Genomic DNA, 19,509 nt, shown 5'->3' on the forward strand with positions numbered 1-19,509 from the left:
AACCCACCACCACCTGCAGGAACCAAGAAGGTCTGCAAAACCAGCAGGGCAGGCTAACAACCACCAGCAGGGAGCCTTTTTTTTTTGTCCTCACAAGATTAAGACAGTAAGACCTGAAGCAGAGACAAAACCAGAGACAGCTCCAAAGAAAAAGTCAGAAGAACACCAACAGCTGAGTAAAATTTCTTCTTGCTCTTCATCAGAACTTGCATTTAAAATTTTTTTCACTTTCTTCTTTTTGTTTACTTAGGTTTTTAAATTTGTTTTGTTTTTTCCCTTTCACACTGCATTCTAATTATTATTTTTTAACTTCACTCATATTCCACATAACTCACTGTTGTTGGTCTTTTGTTTTTTAATTGTTTTATTCAGATTATAGGATTTATCATATTATTGTTATTCCAGATCCCATATAGCACCCTTTCCTGGTCTTAATCCATTTAGCCATCTTCCTGAGCTTTTTTATTACTGTTGTGGTAAAATTTATACTCTCTCACACCACACCATGTTCCTATGCCTTACTCTCACTCTTTCTCCTTCATCTAATCTAGTATAATCACTCTTCTTAAAACTCAGCTCACATTCTTTTGCCCCTCTTACAAGAGTCTTCTGTCTTTTCCATCTTTTATAAACAGTGGCTAGTTGGGTGAAATACCACCATCACTGCTTTACTTCCCCAGCAGAACTCTTTATTTGTTCACTACTTCGTTGTACTTTAAATCCCACAGAATACTCTCTCCTGTCCTACTCCATTTCACTTCCCTGCCCCTTATCAGTAGAGTGAAGAATTTTATTTCATTTTTTCCCTTTGCTTTCTTCCCCACCCTCTCAACCTGGGCTTTACTCCTTACTCTTACTAGTTAGCTTTCTCCATCCTCTCAATATAATTTTCCTTTACAGTAAACATCTCATATTTACTTTTCACTTCTGTATAATATTCTTATTCCTGTTTCACCTTATTAAATTTCATTCGGCCCTCACTGCTATTGACCCTGCTGTGGTATTTCTGCAATTTTGCTCCTGCTGGTAGAATAGTTTCAATTTGACTTTAAACCTCAAGAGTATACTCTTCACATTCCTTACCCCATTGTTCCCATAGCTTTTTGTGTTTTACCTACATTTTAAATTTTGTTCTTTTTCTTTCTTGCCTTGGTTCTATCCCTACTCTTATCAATTTTCTTTCCTCTTACTACTCAATAACATTTCCCCTTTTTTTAGTCTTTTAATATTCCCATTGTCCTATGTTATAATATCTGCAATCTCTCTTCAACTTTACTAATACTTGCTCAATTGCAGTTAAGATTGCTGATATTGTAGGGGGGTTCTTATTGCTGGCCTGAGTTTGGTTGTCTGATGATAATGCTTTGTTAACCAACACCCGTACAACAGCAAACAAGACAAGGTGGGAGTTGTGACTACCAGTAAACCCACTGGAAGAGAGAACCCACCAACAAAGGAACCACCGAGAGGTAAAATCCAAGTACAACAAGAGAGCCCACAAACAGAAGGGCAACTCTACACCATCCAGAAAAGAAGATCAAAGAGCCTGTACCACTGAGTCCCACAGAAAACCTACCACAAAAGTCCACCTCATGAAGACAGCTGGCAAAACAGAGCGCCCTGAGATGCAGAAACAAACAAAAAAGTCACCTAAAATGGGGGAGGGGGGAAGAAAGAAACAACAATCAAAAGGAATGAAAGAATCCCCAGTAAAAGAGCTAAACAAAATTGAGACAAGCAAACAGATACAGAACTCAAAAAAATGGTTTTAAGGATGCTCAAGGAACTTAGTGACAACTACAAGAATCTGACTAAGCACTATAACAACATGAAAAAGTCAACAAAGTATAAACAAGAACCAGGAAGAAATGAAGAATATAATGTATTTAATAAAAAGTACATTAAAAGGAATTACAGCAGCCTGGAACAAGCAGAGAACCATATCAGTGAGCTGGAAGACAAGGTAGAAATACTCAAAGCAAGAAAATGAAAAAAAAAAAGACAAAAAAAGTATGAGACTAGCTTAAGAGAACTTCAGGATAACATAAAGTGTAACAAAATTCACATCATTGGAATACCACAAAGAGAAGAAAAAAAGCAAAAGAGAAATTCTGTGTGCAAAAACAATGACAGAAACTTTCCTAACCTGGAGAGGAGAAGCTATATAAGTTCAGGAAACACAGAGGGTCCCGACCAAGATGAAATGAAAGAAGCCTATTTCAAGACGCATCATAATTAAAATACCAAATATTAAAAACAAAGAGAATTTTAAAAGCAGCAAGAGAGAACCAGGGTGTAACATACAAGGGAGCCCTGATAAGACTAGCAGCTGACTTCTCAATGGAAATGCTCCAAGCCAGAAGAGATTGGCAAAAAATATTCCAAGTAATGAAAACCAAAGCCCTGCAATTGAGACTACCCTATCCAGCAAGGCTCTCAATTAAAATGGAAGGTGAAATGAGGAGTTTCCCAGACAAAAGAAGGTTAAAAGAATACACCTCCACCCAACCAGCACTGCAAGATATGCTAAAGGGACTGCTTTAAGAAGATGAAGAATAAGAGTGAGGGAGAGAGGACACAGGTACAAAGGGGGAAAATGGCAATGAATAAGAACCTACCAATAATAACCTTAAATGTAAATGTATTAAATGCCCCAATCAAAAAACATAGGGTAGCTGCATATATTTAAAAACATGACCCACACATATGCTGCCTACAGGACACCCACCTCAGAACAAAAGACCTACACAGACTGAAAGTGAAGGGTTGGAAAAAAATATTCCAAGCAAATGGACAGGAAAAGAAAGCTGGGATAGCAATACTTGTATGAGACAAAATATACTTCAGAACAAAGGTCATATAAAGAGATACAGAAGGACACAAGGGAAGAATCCATAAGAAGACATAAACATTGTAAACATATATGCACCCAACATAGTAACCCCCAAACATATACGGTAAATCTTGGAGGACTTCAAGAAAGATTTAGACAGCAACACACTTATACTAGGGGATTTTAACACCTTACTGTCAATAATGAATAGAGCTTCCAAAAAATATTAACAAGGATATTGTGGCATTAAACAACTCACATCAAATGGATTTAACATATATATATTATGTTAAATTTTTACCACAGTAAAAATCATGGTAAATCTCAACCTTCCTCCCTCAGTTTCTTTAATTGGTCCATCCATCCCTATGCCTCAGTGAAAGAAAGAAAAGAAAAGGAAAAGCAAAGAAAAGAGGTATCTATGGAATGGTTCTGGAATATTTAAAGGATCTAAAGCTATGCACGAAGATGTTGTGTTTCTTTTCAGTTTTTAAACAGTTTTTTATTTTTATTTTTTATTTTTTTAAAAGATTTTATTTATTTATCTTTAGAGGGAAAGGGAAGGAGAGAGGGAGAGAAACATCAATGTGTGGTTGCCTCTTGTGTGTCCTCTGCTGGGAACTGGCCTGCAACCCAGGCATGTGCCCTGACTGGGAATCGAACCGCGATCGTGTGGTTTGCAGGCTCGTGCTCAATCCACTGAGCTACACCAGCCAGGGCTTTAAACAGTTTTTTAAATGCTATCAAGGCTTTAAGTTATAAGAAATCACCCAAGAAGAGTTTAAAATTTCATGCAAACTGTTGTAAAGTATTTAAAAAGTTAAGTTCCACATGCCACCTAAAATACTTGTTCCATTAGGAAAAGTAACAACAAAGAATAAGCAACAACAAAAATGCCATCAGTTTGTAAAACTAATGGAGTCAACCCTATCTATTACTCAGTTATTATTTTACTCACATAGTAAATCCTTTCCCACAAAGCAACTAACCGTGTGTAGTCAAGTATAGCCATTTAAGCACTTACAGAAAACTAGGTAACATTTTGAGTGCCATATACTTTTAAAAGTAAAGCAATAGTTAGAAAGAAAGGTATTTCTTCTGATTGGACATCTATGATGTATGGTGTTGGTATTCTAAATAATCATAATATATTTTTTTAAATCTTAAAGTTTGCATCTCAAATTAGGTAACTTAAAAAAGGGGGGGGGGAAAGACAGCTAAAGGGAGATAGCTGCAGCCCTTCAATATTTTATAACAATTTGGTGGTTTCAATCATTATAATCTACTGGTGAAGACCTATGGGGTTCCAATTTTGGTTCAATCCTTACTGGTTCTGTGACTTTGGGCAGGGCACTCTGACTCACTTTCCTCATCTGAAAAATGGGGACAATAATTCCTAAAGTCACTGTGAGGATTAAATGAGTTAAAATATGTAAGGCTCTTGGAATGTTAATGGAAATAATGCTCTCTGTTTTTTTCTAATTATCCATATAACTGAGAAGACAGTAAGATACAATAATTAATGTTAACTGATGTTGGCTAATATATGTTTTTAAAGAGATGCTGTAAGATACCACACAATCAGCAAAAATTAGTATATATTTTACTAAGGACATCATGAAAAAAATCTGATGCAGTAAGAATGAAGTATAATTCCTGGTATATTATGCTGTCTGATGATACACAGTAAATAAACAATACATTTTTGATCTTATAATATGCCTCATAAAAGTAAAAAAATAAAAAATTTCAATAAGATGCTTGACTATGAAATCTCTTTCAACTGGAAAATGGTATCCAAGTCAATTGCCTTCGGTAAACTATAATATGCTCACTGTAGTGCCCCACTCAAAAATCATATAAGACTCCTGGAACTTAGCATGGAAGTCTTTACAGAATACATTTTCAACTGCCTTGAGGTTACTATGATTGAGTGTCCCAAACACTCTCCTACAGTGTTACCTCAATCCTTCCTAAGGATTCCTTTATTTCCAAGTACATCACCTAATCTTAGAATAATTTTCCTTAAAAAAAAAAATAGCCCTGGCTGTTGTGGTTCAGTGGATTGAGCACTGGCTTGCAAACCAAAGGTTGGCTGGTTCAATTCCCAGTCAGGACACATAACTAGGGTGCGGGCCGGGTCCTCAGCAGGGGATGCATGAAAGGCAACCACACATTGATGTTTCCCTCCTTCTCTTTCTCTCTCCCTTCCCCTCTTTCTAAAAATAAATAAATAAAATCTTTAAAAAAAAAACCCGATAGAAGAAAAAGACAAAGAAGAAAGGAGATGACAAACCAGGTAGAGGAAGGCTTTGATATTATACGCCATGGGTTTCCGAACAGGTGTAAGCATTGGTCAACAGTCCCTATGAATCCTGCCAGTGTTGTGGCTGTGCTAATCCAGCTTAGACAACTCACTCTGTGGAAAAGAAGCACCGAGAAATCCTTATCCAGCCCCAAGCTTTGCTTTTCAGAAGGAAGGAAACTTTGTGACACTCGAGGGAGGAGGACAGGTCAGAAGTTGCTTGGCACTCAAGTTAGAAGAGTACAGATGATTTGAAAATTAAAGAATCTTTGCACTGGCAAGCATCTTAGAGGTTAATTTACTTCAATATATTTTTTGCAGTACAGGATTCTCCTTCACAGATTCTCTGAGAGGTAGTCCTTTAGCCTCTTCCCAAAGACCTTCAGTAATTGGGACCTTACTTTCTTGAGTCCTCTAGCTGCAAGGCAGAAATCCAGAAAATACAGAAGATTCTTTACATTATCCAATTAGCCACTAAGCCTTATCTATTTACCTCTTAAATCTCTCTTAAATCTATCCACTGTTCCCCCTCCCACTATCTTAGTTCAGACCTCTCTTTTACACACCTTAATGTGGTCCGGCAAGAAGATCCAATTGCCCAACCACCTACTACCAAGTACTTCCCCTCACATGGCAGCCTGCAGAATGGATATTCTAAAACACAAATCTAGGCACTCCCAGTTAAGATGGTCCGCTAAGGAAATTCTGTGCTTGCCTTTTCCCACAACCACATTACAACTTACAGAACAACCACCCTTGAGAACCACCTGAAAAGAACAGAACTCCCATAACTAAAGATGTAAAGAAGAAGCCTCGTCAAGACTGGTAGGAGGGCCAGCAATGCAAAACAAGCTGGACCCATACCAATGTGTGGCAGATAAAAATCAGGAGGGACTATCTTGGCTATGGAGATCCCACAGCCCACACCAGGCTCCCCAGCCCAGAGCACCAGTTCCCAGAACAAGAGTCCCTGAAACATCTGGCTGTGAAAATCAGTGGGGACTCTGTCCAGGTGAGAAGAGGAACTGCTGTAGACTAAGGTGTCCTCTTAAAGTGCCCGAGTACAGACTCACTCACAAACACTTGCCCTCAGCTCCAATGAAGGGGCAGCACACCAAAAGTGCTAGGGATGGATATACTGAGAGGAACGGAATTATCTGGTTGCAAGGCAATGGTTGCAGAGGCACCTCTCTAGAAGACTGAAGGGCTGGCAGCCACCATATTCCTTTGATGAGGCCTCCCGTGACCCAGCCTGCAAGTGCAGGTGGGTGCCAAATCTAAGCTTTCCAGTATATGGCAAACACAAGGCACCCCACCCAAAACAGGCAAGGGCCCAAAGCTCTTTCAGTGGCTATTCCTTCTAAGTGGCTGGCCTTGGCCCATGCTGCATACTTTGCTAAAATCTCTCAAAGGTCCACAAATCCCAAATGAGCACTGGATGGCCTTGGTGTGCCCTGTACCTCTTGCTAAGTGGGCCCAGATCTGGCTCTAGTTGCAACAGCATAGCCTCTCCCAGGTGTCTCCAAACCCAACACAGGTGACTACCAACCACAGATCACTTTGTCACTCTTACCAGGTGGCCTGGGGCCAGGCACAGGTACCAGCTGACCTGGGACTGCACCAGAGCCCCACCCAAAATTCCCCAGAACCAACACATGTGGTGGCTGGCTTTGACCACAGCAGAATAATACCCAGTTAGCTCCACAAATGCCATACCCAAAGGACAGACCCAACAGGCATTAGACCTCACTTAAATAAACCCTGTTCTGTGGGGAAGCACCTGCACAACTTATCTGTTTCAGTCACAACCTGTTCTCACAGACAATGAGCAGGATGGTAAACCTCACCCACTGACATGCTAACAGCAATCAAGGCTCAACTATAACAGGAGGGCCCCTACAACCCACACAAAGGACACCCCTGGAGCACCCAGCTCAGGTGACTGGGAAGACTAAGCCACTGGTCCTCATGGGACACCTACTACATAAGACCACCGTGCCAAGAATGAAAGGCATAGCAGTTCTATGTATAACATAAAAACAAACACAGGGAGGCAACCAAAATGAGGAGACAAAAAAACACATCCTAGATGAAACAAGAGGATGAAACTCCAGAAAACCAAAAGATGCAGAAAAAGCATTTGATAAAATACAATATCCAATTATAATTAAAACAAACAAACCTCTGAGCAACATGGGAATAGAGGAAGCACACCTCAACATAATAAAGGCCATATACAACAAACCCACAGCTATCATCCTACTTATCAGGGAAAAGCTAAAAGCATTCTTCATAAGACCAGGAATAAGACAAGCATATCTCCTTCTACCACTTATTCAACAAACACTGGAAGAAATATAAATAAAAGGCATCCACACTGGAAAGGAAGAAGTAAAATTGCCATTATTTGCAGATGACATGATACTATATATAGAGAACCCTAAAGTATGTACCATAAAACTATTAGAACTGGCAAACAAATTTAAAAAAGCAGCAATATACAAAATTAATATTCAGAAATAGGTTGTATTTTTATACTCCAATAATAAACTACCAGAAAGGGAAATTAAGAAAACAATCCCATTTATAATTATGTAAAAAATTATAAAATACCTAGGAACATTTTAACCAAGAAGATAAAAGACCTGTGCTGAGAAAATTACAAGACACTGAAGGTACAAATAAATGGAAGTATATACCATGTTCATGAGTAGAAAGAATTAGCATTGTTAAACTGTCTATACTAACCCAAAGCACTGTACAGATTCAGTGCTGTCCCTGTCAAAATACCGAGAATATTTGACAGAAAGCTAGAATGAAAAATCCTATTGTAGCCTGAAATTCATGATGTTGTCTAACTCTCCAGTTCTTATTTTAGACACGCTAAATGGTTGTGGCATAACCTGTACAGCCTGTTTTGCATCCCCATTCTTTTGTTCATGTTGTTGCCCCTGGCTGGCACCCTCTGTCTTCCCTCTTCAACCAGCTAATTCAGTACAGAAATTATCTCTAGGAAGGCCTCTTTGACACCTTCACCTATATATGATAGAAAACCTTCCGTATGTATCTCTTGTTACTACTTCTATTATATTATACTAGAATCATCAAATTCATCACTTTCCCTCCAGATGAATCCCTGAAGGCAGGAACTATGTCACTCCCTTAGAATATGTCACAGGACTTGTGGTAGCAGGTGTCCAATACATGCCAAGAATGCAGCAGGACTTTTTATTATGTGAGTTAAAATCTATAACTAGATCATCCAACTTTTGTTCCATGGAGCAATATAAACTATCTCTCCAGGGAAATAGAGCATTTGGCTGATGTATGAAAAGGCAAAGTTTAAGTACTATTTATATGACATTTGTACTTACCTAAGTTGCTGTATGTTGCACTACAGGGATTCAAGTCCATAGGTTCTGAAATGTCTTCTTTTTCCTCTTCTTTTTCCAGTTCAGGTAGGGGCAATGCTGGTGTGCCACCTCCACCATCTTGTTTCGCAACAACAGTTCTTGGATCCCAAGAAGAAAAATCTTCTGTCACTTCCTGGGTCACGTGACTAAAACAAATCAGACCACTGATTAAATGTCACTCTGGCACCTAAAGGTCTTGCTAAAATGTAGATTTATGGAAAGGATATGCTTGCCATAAATGAAAATATTTGGCTCTATAATCTAGCAATGGGTCATAAGCTGCAACACGCTTGTCTGAATATAAGGCAATCTTTCATGAAGGCTCGTATTTTTATTTATCTTGGTTCATACATATTGAGAATTCAGTTTGATAGAGGAGGTATGGTAGGCTCACAGGAAAGTTTGAGAATAGGAGGTAAGGACTGAAACATTTTAAAATTTTTTTAAAGATTTTATTTATTTATCTTTAGAGGGGAAAGAAAGGAGAGAAGGAGAGAAATATCAATGTATGGTTGCTTCTTGTGAGTCCCCTGCTGGGAACTGGCCTGCAACCCAGGCATGTGCCCTGGCTGGGAATCGAACCCCAATCATTTGGTTCACAGGCCCGTGAAACATTTTTTTAAATGTAGGAGGTGGTGATGGTTGTGTTAGGGAGAGCTGAATGCTTAACTGGTTATAAGACAAATATACTCTATCTGAGGAGTTTCAGCCAAGATGGAGGCAGAGGTAGAAATGCTTCACTTCCTTGCACAACCAAAAGAAGATAAGAACTAATCTAAAAACAATAAACAACAAGAAGTGCCAGAAAATAAAACTGCATGGAACTCTGACAACCTAAGAGTTAAAGAAACATTCACCCAGACTGCTAGGGGACTGGCAGTTGAGCAGAGGATGCACAGCAAGGTGGGGGACCCTGTGGCTGAGGCGGGGCTCACTGAGAGGACTCAGGGCAAGGCGGAGGATCTCGTGGGCAAGGCAGGGCTGGCTGAATGGGAAACTAAAGATTCGAAGCTAGCTGCAAGCTACTGTGGGGGGTTGCCATGGTGTGGTAAACTCCCAGTTTCACATGAGAGAGAGTTTGTTCATTGGAAAGTGGAAGTAGAGCAAATCAAGCCAGTGGCATCCTTGCCTCTCTGACTCCTCCCCTACAGACAGTGCCACAATGCAGCAAAGAGGGGTACCTTGCCCATTGAAAACCTAAGGCTCTGCCCCCTTACAACATAACAGGTGCACTGAGACAAAGAAATATGGCCTGAATGAGAGAACAGATCAAAACTCCAGAAAATGAGCTAAGTGATGGGGAGATAGCCAACCTACCAGACACACAGTTCAAAACACTGGTAATCAGGATGCTCACAGAAATGGTTGAGTATGGTCAGAAAAGAGAGGAAAAAATGAAGGCTATGCAAAGTGAAATAAAGGAAAATATATAGGGAACCAACAATGAAGGGAAGAAAATTGTAATTCAAATCAATGATTTGGAACAAAAGGAAGAAATTAACATCCAAACAAAACAAAATAAAGAAACAAGAATTCAGAAACATGAGGAGAGGCTGAGGAACCTCTGGGACAACTTGAAACATTCCAATATCCGAATCGTAGAGGTGCCAAAAGGAGAAGAGAAAGAGCAAGAAATGGAAAACTTATTTGAAAAAATAATGAAGGACAACTTCCCCTATGTGGTGAAGGAAACAGACTTCCAAAAAGACCAGGAAGCCCAGAGAGTCCCAAAGAAATTGCACCCAAAGAGGAACATACCAAGGCACATCATCATTAAGGTACCCAAGATTCAAGATAAAGAGAGAATCTTAAAAGCAGCAAAAGGAAAGTAGAGAGTTACCTACAAAGAAGTGCCCATAAGACTATCAGCTGATTATCCAAAAGAAACTTTGCAGGCAAGAAGGGGCTGGAAAGAAGTATATGAAGTCATGAAAGGCAAGGACCTACATCCTCTATCCAGCAAAGCTATCACTTAGAATGGAAGGGCAGATAAAGTACTTCCCAGATAAGGTCAAGTTAAAAGAGTTCATCATTTCTAAGCCCTGATTATATGAAATATTAAAGGGACTTATCTAAGAAATAGAAGAAGATCAAAAACTATGAACAGGCCCTGGCTGGCATAGCTCTGTGGACTGACCACAGGCTGTGAACTAGTTCACAGGTGTGAACACTCGAAGTGTCACCAGTTCGAGTCCCAGTCAGGGCACGTGCCTGGGTTGTGGGCCAGGTTCCTGGTAGTGGGTGTGAGAGAGGCAACCACACATTGATATTTCTCTCCCTCTCTTTCTCGCTCCTTTCCCCTCTCTAAAACTAAAGAAATAAACTCTAAAAAAAAACACCCCCAAAACTATGAACAGTAAAAAGATAACAAACTCAAAACTATCAACAGCTGATCCTAAAAAGCCTCCCCAAACTAAGCAAACAACTGGAACGGGAACAATCAGAGGAATGGATGATTTCAGTGGGGAGGTGGAAGGGAAGAATTGGGGGGGAAAAGGTACAGGGAATAACAAGCATAAATGGTAGGCACAAAATAGACAGGAGGAGGTTGAGAATAGTATAGGAAGTGTAGAAGCCAAGGAACATATATGCACAACCTATGGACATGAACTAAAGGGGAGGAATGCTGGAGGGTTAGGGGGTTGAGGGATAATCAATAAAATATACTTTAAAAATAAAAAGCATCCATGAAAATTTTAAGATGACAAATATACTCAAGTATTTCACATATTTACTATACTATAGTACTGTAATACTATAATAAATATCAAATACTTATACCACTTAGTATTTATTTAGTATACAGTATTTACTGTACACTAACATATTTAGTAAAGGATCAGAAACAAAGTTGAGATTACAGTAGTTAAATAAGAAAGTTAAACCATTGTTTTAGTGGGTAAAAATGAGGCCAGGACAGTCTTGTTCTCAGGAGGACAGAGCATCAACTTTTTTCTATATGCATGTAAAAGGCAAGGCAAATGAAAAAGAAAGTTCTGCATTCTAGTTATTATTTATTAAAATGAGTCTGAACCATCCTATTTGGCCACATAGCAGAATATGGTCATCTGTTATGCTTTGTGTTCCCAATCTTGTTTCAGTGTTCTGCCTGCTTGTTTGCTTATAGCTATCTCTTCTAATGTTTCCCACTCCCCACTCTGCCTGAACTGGCAGTTTGTTGCCACAGAGTATAAGGGGATTGAATGCTCATTAAATATGGGTGGAGAAAACTGGCTTAATTAGAAAATCCCATTGGGCTGGTCAAGGAAATAAAACTCAAAAGCAGGCATCTTTAGTGGGTTCTGGGTCCACTGAAAGTATTCCCAGTATGTTACAAACTCACCAGCTCTTCTTCCTGTTTTTCATTTTTCATTTCTTTAATGGGCAAAGAGAAAGAAGGAAAGGAAATATATACTATTACATGTAATTTCTGGATTTTCAATTGGCAGTGAATCATGGTGACATTTACAAGTTTCTTTAAAAGAGGTACTCTGTTTAGTCATGTGTCATCAGAACATCTGTCACCTGGGGACCTGAAAGAGAAGGAGCATCTTCTTATCCATCCTTCATCATGGAAATTATCCATGTACTTGAACAGAAAAATGAATCTTTTAGTCTGCTGGAGATACAACTTCAAAAATATTCTTTCAAAGCTGAGAGAGCCAGAGGTCTCTCTATACTGGGAGTGAACAATGAGCTGGAGGTTGCTTTATGGGACGGGGCTCCTGAGGATAGTAGTGAAGTGGGGAGGAATCACTCTACTAGGAACCAACAGGGAGTTTTACATTAAGGTGACCACACACTGTAAAGCATACTGCATCTCTCAAAGGACTGCCGGAGGGTCCTCAACCCTACAGCAGCCCTCCAAACAAAGGTACTTTTTCCTTATATAAATCATCACAAAGTCAAGGGAACAAGGGAGCTCTACTTCTATATGTTAGCATAGACAAAGCAAGTGACACTTCCAAGACCCTCTCAGACACCACTTAGTGTCAGGATGATCCATCACTGAGTAGTCATTAATATGCTTCAACAGAGGAAAAATGATATTGGATGGCAAAAGTTAATATAAGCCATTTCTGATTTCAAAGCTATATAAATATATAAAATACATTTTATATATTTTTAAACATAAAAATATTTTAAATATAAGAAATAAATGATATATATATATATAAATATCAGCCCTGCCTTGTAAGGAAGCAAACCTCCAGACATTCTGTTCTTATTCTAGAGTCAACTTCAGAGGTTTCTAAAAAGCTGGTTTTAGCCTCCTAGTCTTCATAGCCTTACTCCTGGCTATTCCCTTTCGTCCCCCAATCTTCTCATTATTACTAAAAGAAAGGTCTCTTTTCCATTTGTCAAAAAGAACTGGTGAAGGCTGGTTCAGAAACCATGACTCTAACCTCACTTGTCTGTTTTCCTCCCAGAGAATGGGCTATTAAAAATGAGCGTTGGTTTCTTGTGGAAAAGCACAGGAAGAGCTGTTGCTATTAATCTGTGAGGAATTCCCCGGGCCTGAGTCCATGTACATGAATCACAAAGCTCTGTGCTATTAAGAGCCTCTCAAAACAAAATATGGGTGTTAAAAGACAAGAAATATTAAAGACTCACCTACTGTACCCACTCATACAATTCCCCATTAAAAGATACTTTACACGGCCTTCTGGAGTCTGTTAATCATGTTCTAAAGCTCTGAAGAATCAATGACAGTCCCACTGAGTTCTGGAGAATTATGGGTTGGGCAAGATATACATGGGTCCAATTCTGCACCTTGACCTTTACCTTAGGGGTTTGGTCAGGGAAATATGCTAATTAGCTTTGAGAGGCTAAGCAGAGTAAAAGCTAGTTTTATTAACTCTTTGAGAACCAGGGCAGTCCAACCTGTATTCTACATAAATATCATTTTAATAGGCCCATTTAAAATAAGGGCACTGGTATATTAATTCTCCAATTAAAATAACTGTCGACTATGAAAAACTTTGCAAAGAGGGTTGATGAAAGTAAAATCACATGGGCTTGCAAATGGAGCATTTGACAGTAATATAGTGTCTAAAAAGGAAGAGTTTTAAAACATGTATCAGTGACATGGAATGTCTCCTCTTGAGGGAAGAATAGCTCTTTCTATGACTGAAATGGTAAAAGAGAGAGTAGGAAAGGGAAAGCTTTTTGAGAGCTCAGGCTTAGATGTGGTAATATGCTGTGACTAAAAAATAAAAAAGGAATCAAGAACAGCATCAGAGAAGGGTGACTCACCAATATCTAAGAAAGAGAGTTCAAAGTTATCAAATCTCACACTTTTAATCTATTTGAAAAGGAGATATTCCATTTCTTTCCATCTCCTAAAGTATAAGACCCTTTACCAAATGTGATTATTTCTTAATCAACTTGATTTTGCTATACTTCCCAATTATTGACATTCTCAGATAGAAAAGTGTAATGTCTACTGATCACTATCTTAGTGTCTCCAATTTTCCCCTAAGCTTTCTATAGCCTTTAACTAAAAACTTCAAACTTCTTGTCCATAAATGAGATTAACCTTTAACTCAGATCTGATGAGTTCTTGCTAATATGTTTAACATAATTTGGTCAAAGGTAGCTCTTAACTGGTATGAATAAAGTAGCTAGGTCTTGGAATGGAGAAGACTGGCAGCCATGTGCAACATCTTGAATAGACTCTAATTTTCAAACACTGCACAGTTTCACTTTTTCTTTTTTCAATAGATGTGAATAGCAAAAATGTCTTTAAGGCACCAGATAGCAAGCTAGCAAAGGAGATAAAAACACAGGCCACTGTAAATCACTGTTATCTTCATCACACTACGAAAATTTAGTTTTAAAATTCTATGAAATACAAAGCCAGAATGGCTTCTGTGAAAATTAACAGAAAGATAAATTAAAGTTGGAAAAAAATCAGTAAAATAAGGATGACCTCAATAACAGAAGTATAGAAGGAGTTTATAAAATTACTCTTTGAGCTTTGGCTAATTTCTAAAGAATGTGGTGAGGTGCTGATGTGTTATTTCCTGAAAAAAATCAAGATATTATTAGAACATACACACAGGCCTCTGCAACAGGACTGACCTAGGAAGGATATGGATCCTGGGCTTTTTCCACATGTTCAGAAGCACCAGAAAAGCACATTACCACACCTTTTCCCAATTTCCTCTTATCTCCCTCAATTGCCTGCCCACCCTCTGAAACAGAGGAGGGAGATGGTGAGATATGATTATGATCACTCAACTCTCCCAAACCACTGTGCTCTCACAGAAGGAATGGGTGTGAGGAGGAAATGGGAACTAAACCTGCTCGGAGCCTACTCCTACTTCAAGCTGCACACTTTTCCAATTAATTCACACAAACATCTCAGGAAGCAGATTTTACAGATGCATAAAATGAGACGGAAAGAAGTAAAATGAACTGCCTAAGGTTACATGCGTACTTAGGTGGTAGAGTCAGGATCTGAATTTGATATTATTCAACTTTTAACATCTATGCTCTTTCTACCACACCAGTACCATAAGGCAAACTTGGTTTATTATAATAACTCAACAATAAGTGCTTAATTATGAAAATGAAGAAGTACTTCAAAAACAATAAAACTATTATGAAAATGTGAGATAATGATTACAGATGTGTTCTTTTTTTGAAAAATTTTAAATGAACTCATTGTTTACATTGCAAAAGGATTTATTTAAATATGCAATGTTCTGGTATAGGAAAACTGTTTGGCTTACTGATAATAACCAGATATTTACCTTCCTGAAAGTAACCACAACCACTACCTCTCCATCTGCTGAGTGCAAGGTACTAAGATTAAATATGTATCTCCTAACAATAGCATTCCAAGTAATTTGTTATCCCCAAATAGCAAATAAAAATGGCAGCCAAAACTTACACAGTGCTTATTATGTGCCTGTTGTAATCCAGGATTCTCAAAAGTAGCAGTATTAACATTTTGGACCAAGTAATTCTGTGTTGTAGAGGACTGCCCTGTGTAGTGGGATCATACCAGTACCTCTTGCCTCTACCCAGTAAAAGTGTTGGAATCATTCCCAGGTTCCTCAGTCGTGACACCAACTGTCTGTCTTCACCTGGCCAAATATGCCCTGAGAAGCAACCCCCCCCCCACCACTGCCCTACTTTCTAAACCTGCTACACAAATTCTTTAAAGTTTCACAACAACTTAATAGGCAGGTTATTATCTCTGTTTTACAAATGAAGAAAATTATAGCCCACGGAGTTAAGGTATTTGAATCATGTAACACAGCTAGTAACTGTTGGATATAATTGGACCCATGTATATCTTGCCCAGCCCATAATTCTCCAGAACTCAGTGGGACTGTGATTGATTCTTCAGAGCTTTGGAACATGGTTAACAAACAGACTCCAGAGCTCACCAAGCCAGCAGTTGAGCTCTATAGTCTGTGCTCTAAACAGATACACTACTCTGCCTCTGTTTCCAGATCAGGAAACTAAGAAGCAGGGCTCATATGAATTTGTCCAAAATGACATAGCTAATAATAAGTTGGTAAAAGCAGGATTCAAATGTAGGTCTGAATAACTTTAAAGTGTATATATTCTAAAATATTATGCCAATTGTTATCAGATCTTAATGTGCCCACGAATTACTTTGGAGTTTGTTAAAGATGCAGACTTCTGCCTCCCACTTCCAGGCACAAGGGGTTGATTTTACAGGTTTGAGGTATGGCCCAGGAATCTGCATGTATACAAACACCAAACTGCAGTGCTAGGGGTACACTCTGAGAAACTATTTTTCACTGACTCCTTCCCCTAGAGAGAAAAGAATAATAAATATATAAAGGACCAATGTACAAAAAGTGAGTAAAAAAATTTAAGGAAAGGACCATCGCTGTTCACAAATGATAAAGAGGGGAAAAAAGAAAATAATTTAAGTAGCCACAAATGAGAGATAACAGGCTGTTTAAAAAAGGTGTTTTGGGATCAATCTCTACCTTCTGAGTTTTATCCTTGGAATACAATGATATAAATTCACAAAATGTTAGAACACGAGGATTTGGTCTAGTATGACATTTATGAATTTTATTAGAAGCCCTGGCTGGCTGAAGACTACTCTGAGAGTAAGCAACAGAACTCTTCCCACATGCAGTACTATCTCACGTTTTTGTATCAACAGAAGACAGAGGCAGACCCTATGCCTGAAAAAGATGCCACAAGAGGGACCAGAAGGTACAGGGACTTCTGGTAGAGGGACCTGTACCAGAGCACACTGCGAAAGGATTTATTTAAATATGAGATGCTCTAGTATAGGAAGACTGCCCGGGGACTCTTCCTAAAATACCACTTCTGCTCTGCTGTTCCATCACCCAGAGATCCTTGTGACCACTTGCACGTCTTCAAGATCCATCACAATGAGGCTGCAAAGTGTATCTGCATACTTCTTCCAAACTTTCTGAGACACAGTTCTTCAGCTTCTGACAAGCCAGTGTATTTCTATATCATAACTCCCTGCCCATGGACACACCACATTCAACATCTTTGCTGTGCCCATTTTCCCTTTCTGGAGTTGCCTCCCTTCTTTTTTCCATCTATTCCAAACTCAGCCAGCCTTTATAGACCATTTGAGTCTCGTATTACCCAAGATGTCTTACTGTCCACAGGCATTCTTCCTTCTGTGAACACCCATGGCAGATGTCATGGCATTTATATGAGGAAGTCCTGACCCCCTAGTTTAGCTGTACTTGGATATGGGGACTCTAGGAAACAATTAAGATGAAATGAAATCAAAGGATGGGGTCTTGATCAGACAGAATTAGTGTCATTATAAGAATAGACACCAGAGAGCTTAGTCTTCTGGCTTTCACTGACTCTTTCCCACCTTCCCTCCTTACATACATTTACTGAGGAAAGTGAGGACATAGTGAGAAGGCAGCCATCTGCAAGATAGAGTCCTCACCAGAAACTGAGTCAGCTGGAACCTTGATCTTGGACTTCTGGCCTCCACAACTGTGAGAAAATAAATTTTGGTTGTTTAAGCCACCCCATTTGTAGTATTCTGTTATAGCAGCCCAATCTGACTCATACAGTAGGGACTGAGAATTATAGGTGGGGTCTGGGCAGCAAGGCACAGGAGAACACCACCAGGATCTGTACCCAAACTTCCCACAGAAAAATTTCTGCCTGCACCACCATGGAGAATGGAACTAGGACAGATTCCAAAGTGGAGCATCCAAGGATTGGGATGGTAAACTCCTTCCTCACTAGGAAGTCACAGGAACAGGACTCCTCCTGGATGCAGAGTGAAGTTTTATCCATGTGCCAGTGAGGCAGGAGAGAGGAAGGAGGAAACTCTGGAGGTGCCCCAGGGCTAAATAAAGGACATCAATACAGGACAGACTCTAAAGACAGGTTGTTCTCACTTTCCAGAAAAACTCTGAATCATGGTGACTCAAGCATGCACCTGTGCAGGCATGCACCTGTGCAGAAGATGCTACATGACCCCTGCTCCGTTATAATAGCATTATAATAAATTCACATTGTGCGACCCCCTTCTCCAGTGGCCAATCAAGGAAAACCATGGGAGACCACATGTGCAGTAGCTTTAAAGTAATACAACTACTTGTACATGCACAGTAAAAGTCTGGCAAAACTAGCCAGGAAGGATCCACCCTATAAAAACAGAATCCCTCCAGCCTTTGAGGTCAATCTCTGCTTGGAGTTGGCCAGCTCTCATATTCTGTGGAGTGTACTATCACTTAATAAATCTGCTCTCTTTCTGCTATAAACTCTCTTGTGTGTTTGGTTCAATTCTTTGTCTGTGATCACCGAGACCCTGGTTACCTGTGTCCGCCTGCAACACCAGCAGCACAGAAAGGTCAATGCCTGATTACTGAGACTACAGTAGTCCCTCGCTGTATTTCGGTTCACTTATTGCGGCTTCACTGTACTGCGGGGTTTTTTTAAAAAAATTCTGTATCTCAGAGTTTTCGCTCTATCACAGGATTCTCATTGTATTTCACTGGTGAGTACCCACATAAAATTTTATATGATGTTAAAATTACGTATGTTTAAGAGTGTAGAAAGGCTTATAGGAGTGTGGGAAGGGATTATAAAGCCTTAAAATATATATAAATAATAAAATAAATATAATATCATAACTTGCAGATTTTCACCTATCTCAGGGGTCTCTGGAATGTAACTCCCTCCATAGGTGAGGGATCACTGTACTTTCCTCCCAGATAACTAGGAGTGGGGGGGGGGGGGTGAGGAGCTGATCAGTTTGTGTTACTATCAACATTTCATTTCTTTTAGGCAAGCCTTTCTGCCTACTGTTAACAGAGCATCATTACTGAGGCACCAGAAGATAAACTGCTTATCCTGGAATTAACATTTAAATAGCACCTGATGACTCTATAATCAATACTCTCCTCCAGTTATGTTAATTAATCACTGACTGAAGCTGAAGCTGATTGCCTAGGCCCAGAAATCACAAAGTCAATTTCAATTTAAGTTCTTCCACCAATGCTACTCTGTCCCTAACTCCCTTTATTCTTCTGTAAAATAGGTGTAGTGATATTTACAAAAGCATGTGTTAATTAGCAAATTCACATAAAGTGCTTTTAAGCATGAACAACTGTGCCAATGTTGAGTATTTAAAGGCTGCCTGACAGGTCCCTGAATTAGAACACATTTTATGGCACTTACTGGTCACATGCCTGCTTGTACTCAGGCTGACTTTATAAAAGACAAACCAACAGACTCAACAACCACCACCAAGAATGCAACAAAAATCACTGCAGGGCCAAATATCTCTGAAGTCAGAGTCTGGCTTTGCCACCTGATTGCAGGGTAGCAATGAGAATGTCCAAGAGCCTCTCCATTCCTCTATTTCCTATAAAAAGAAAGATGCACTCTCATGGATATTGGGACAACTGAGATAATGTGAAAGTGTGGTAAGAATTACATAGTAAGATACT

General features: G+C 39.3%; 1 protein-coding gene across 2 annotated transcripts in view; it reads right to left on the bottom strand.

Moving 5' to 3' along the window:
- PEAK1 (pseudopodium enriched atypical kinase 1) overlaps nt 1–19,509 on the bottom strand; it is a 206,666-nt gene that overhangs the window by 56,002 nt on the left and 131,155 nt on the right. Inside the window, exon 3 of one of the 2 annotated variants that reach the window (XM_037046965.1) lies at nt 8,513–8,697. In XM_037046965.1, the coding sequence (XP_036902860.1) occupies nt 8,513–8,697 (185 nt within the window). Of the gene's footprint in view, nt 1–8,512; nt 8,716–19,509 lie in introns of both variants that reach the window. The other variant, XM_037046964.1, reaches the window with a different exon arrangement.

Source organism: Sturnira hondurensis, unplaced genomic scaffold (genome assembly GCF_014824575.4).
Source record: "Sturnira hondurensis isolate 20B ecotype Veracruz unplaced genomic scaffold, ASM1482457v3 Scaffold0005329, whole genome shotgun sequence".
Classification (NCBI taxonomy): Eukaryota; Metazoa; Chordata; class Mammalia; order Chiroptera; family Phyllostomidae; genus Sturnira; species Sturnira hondurensis.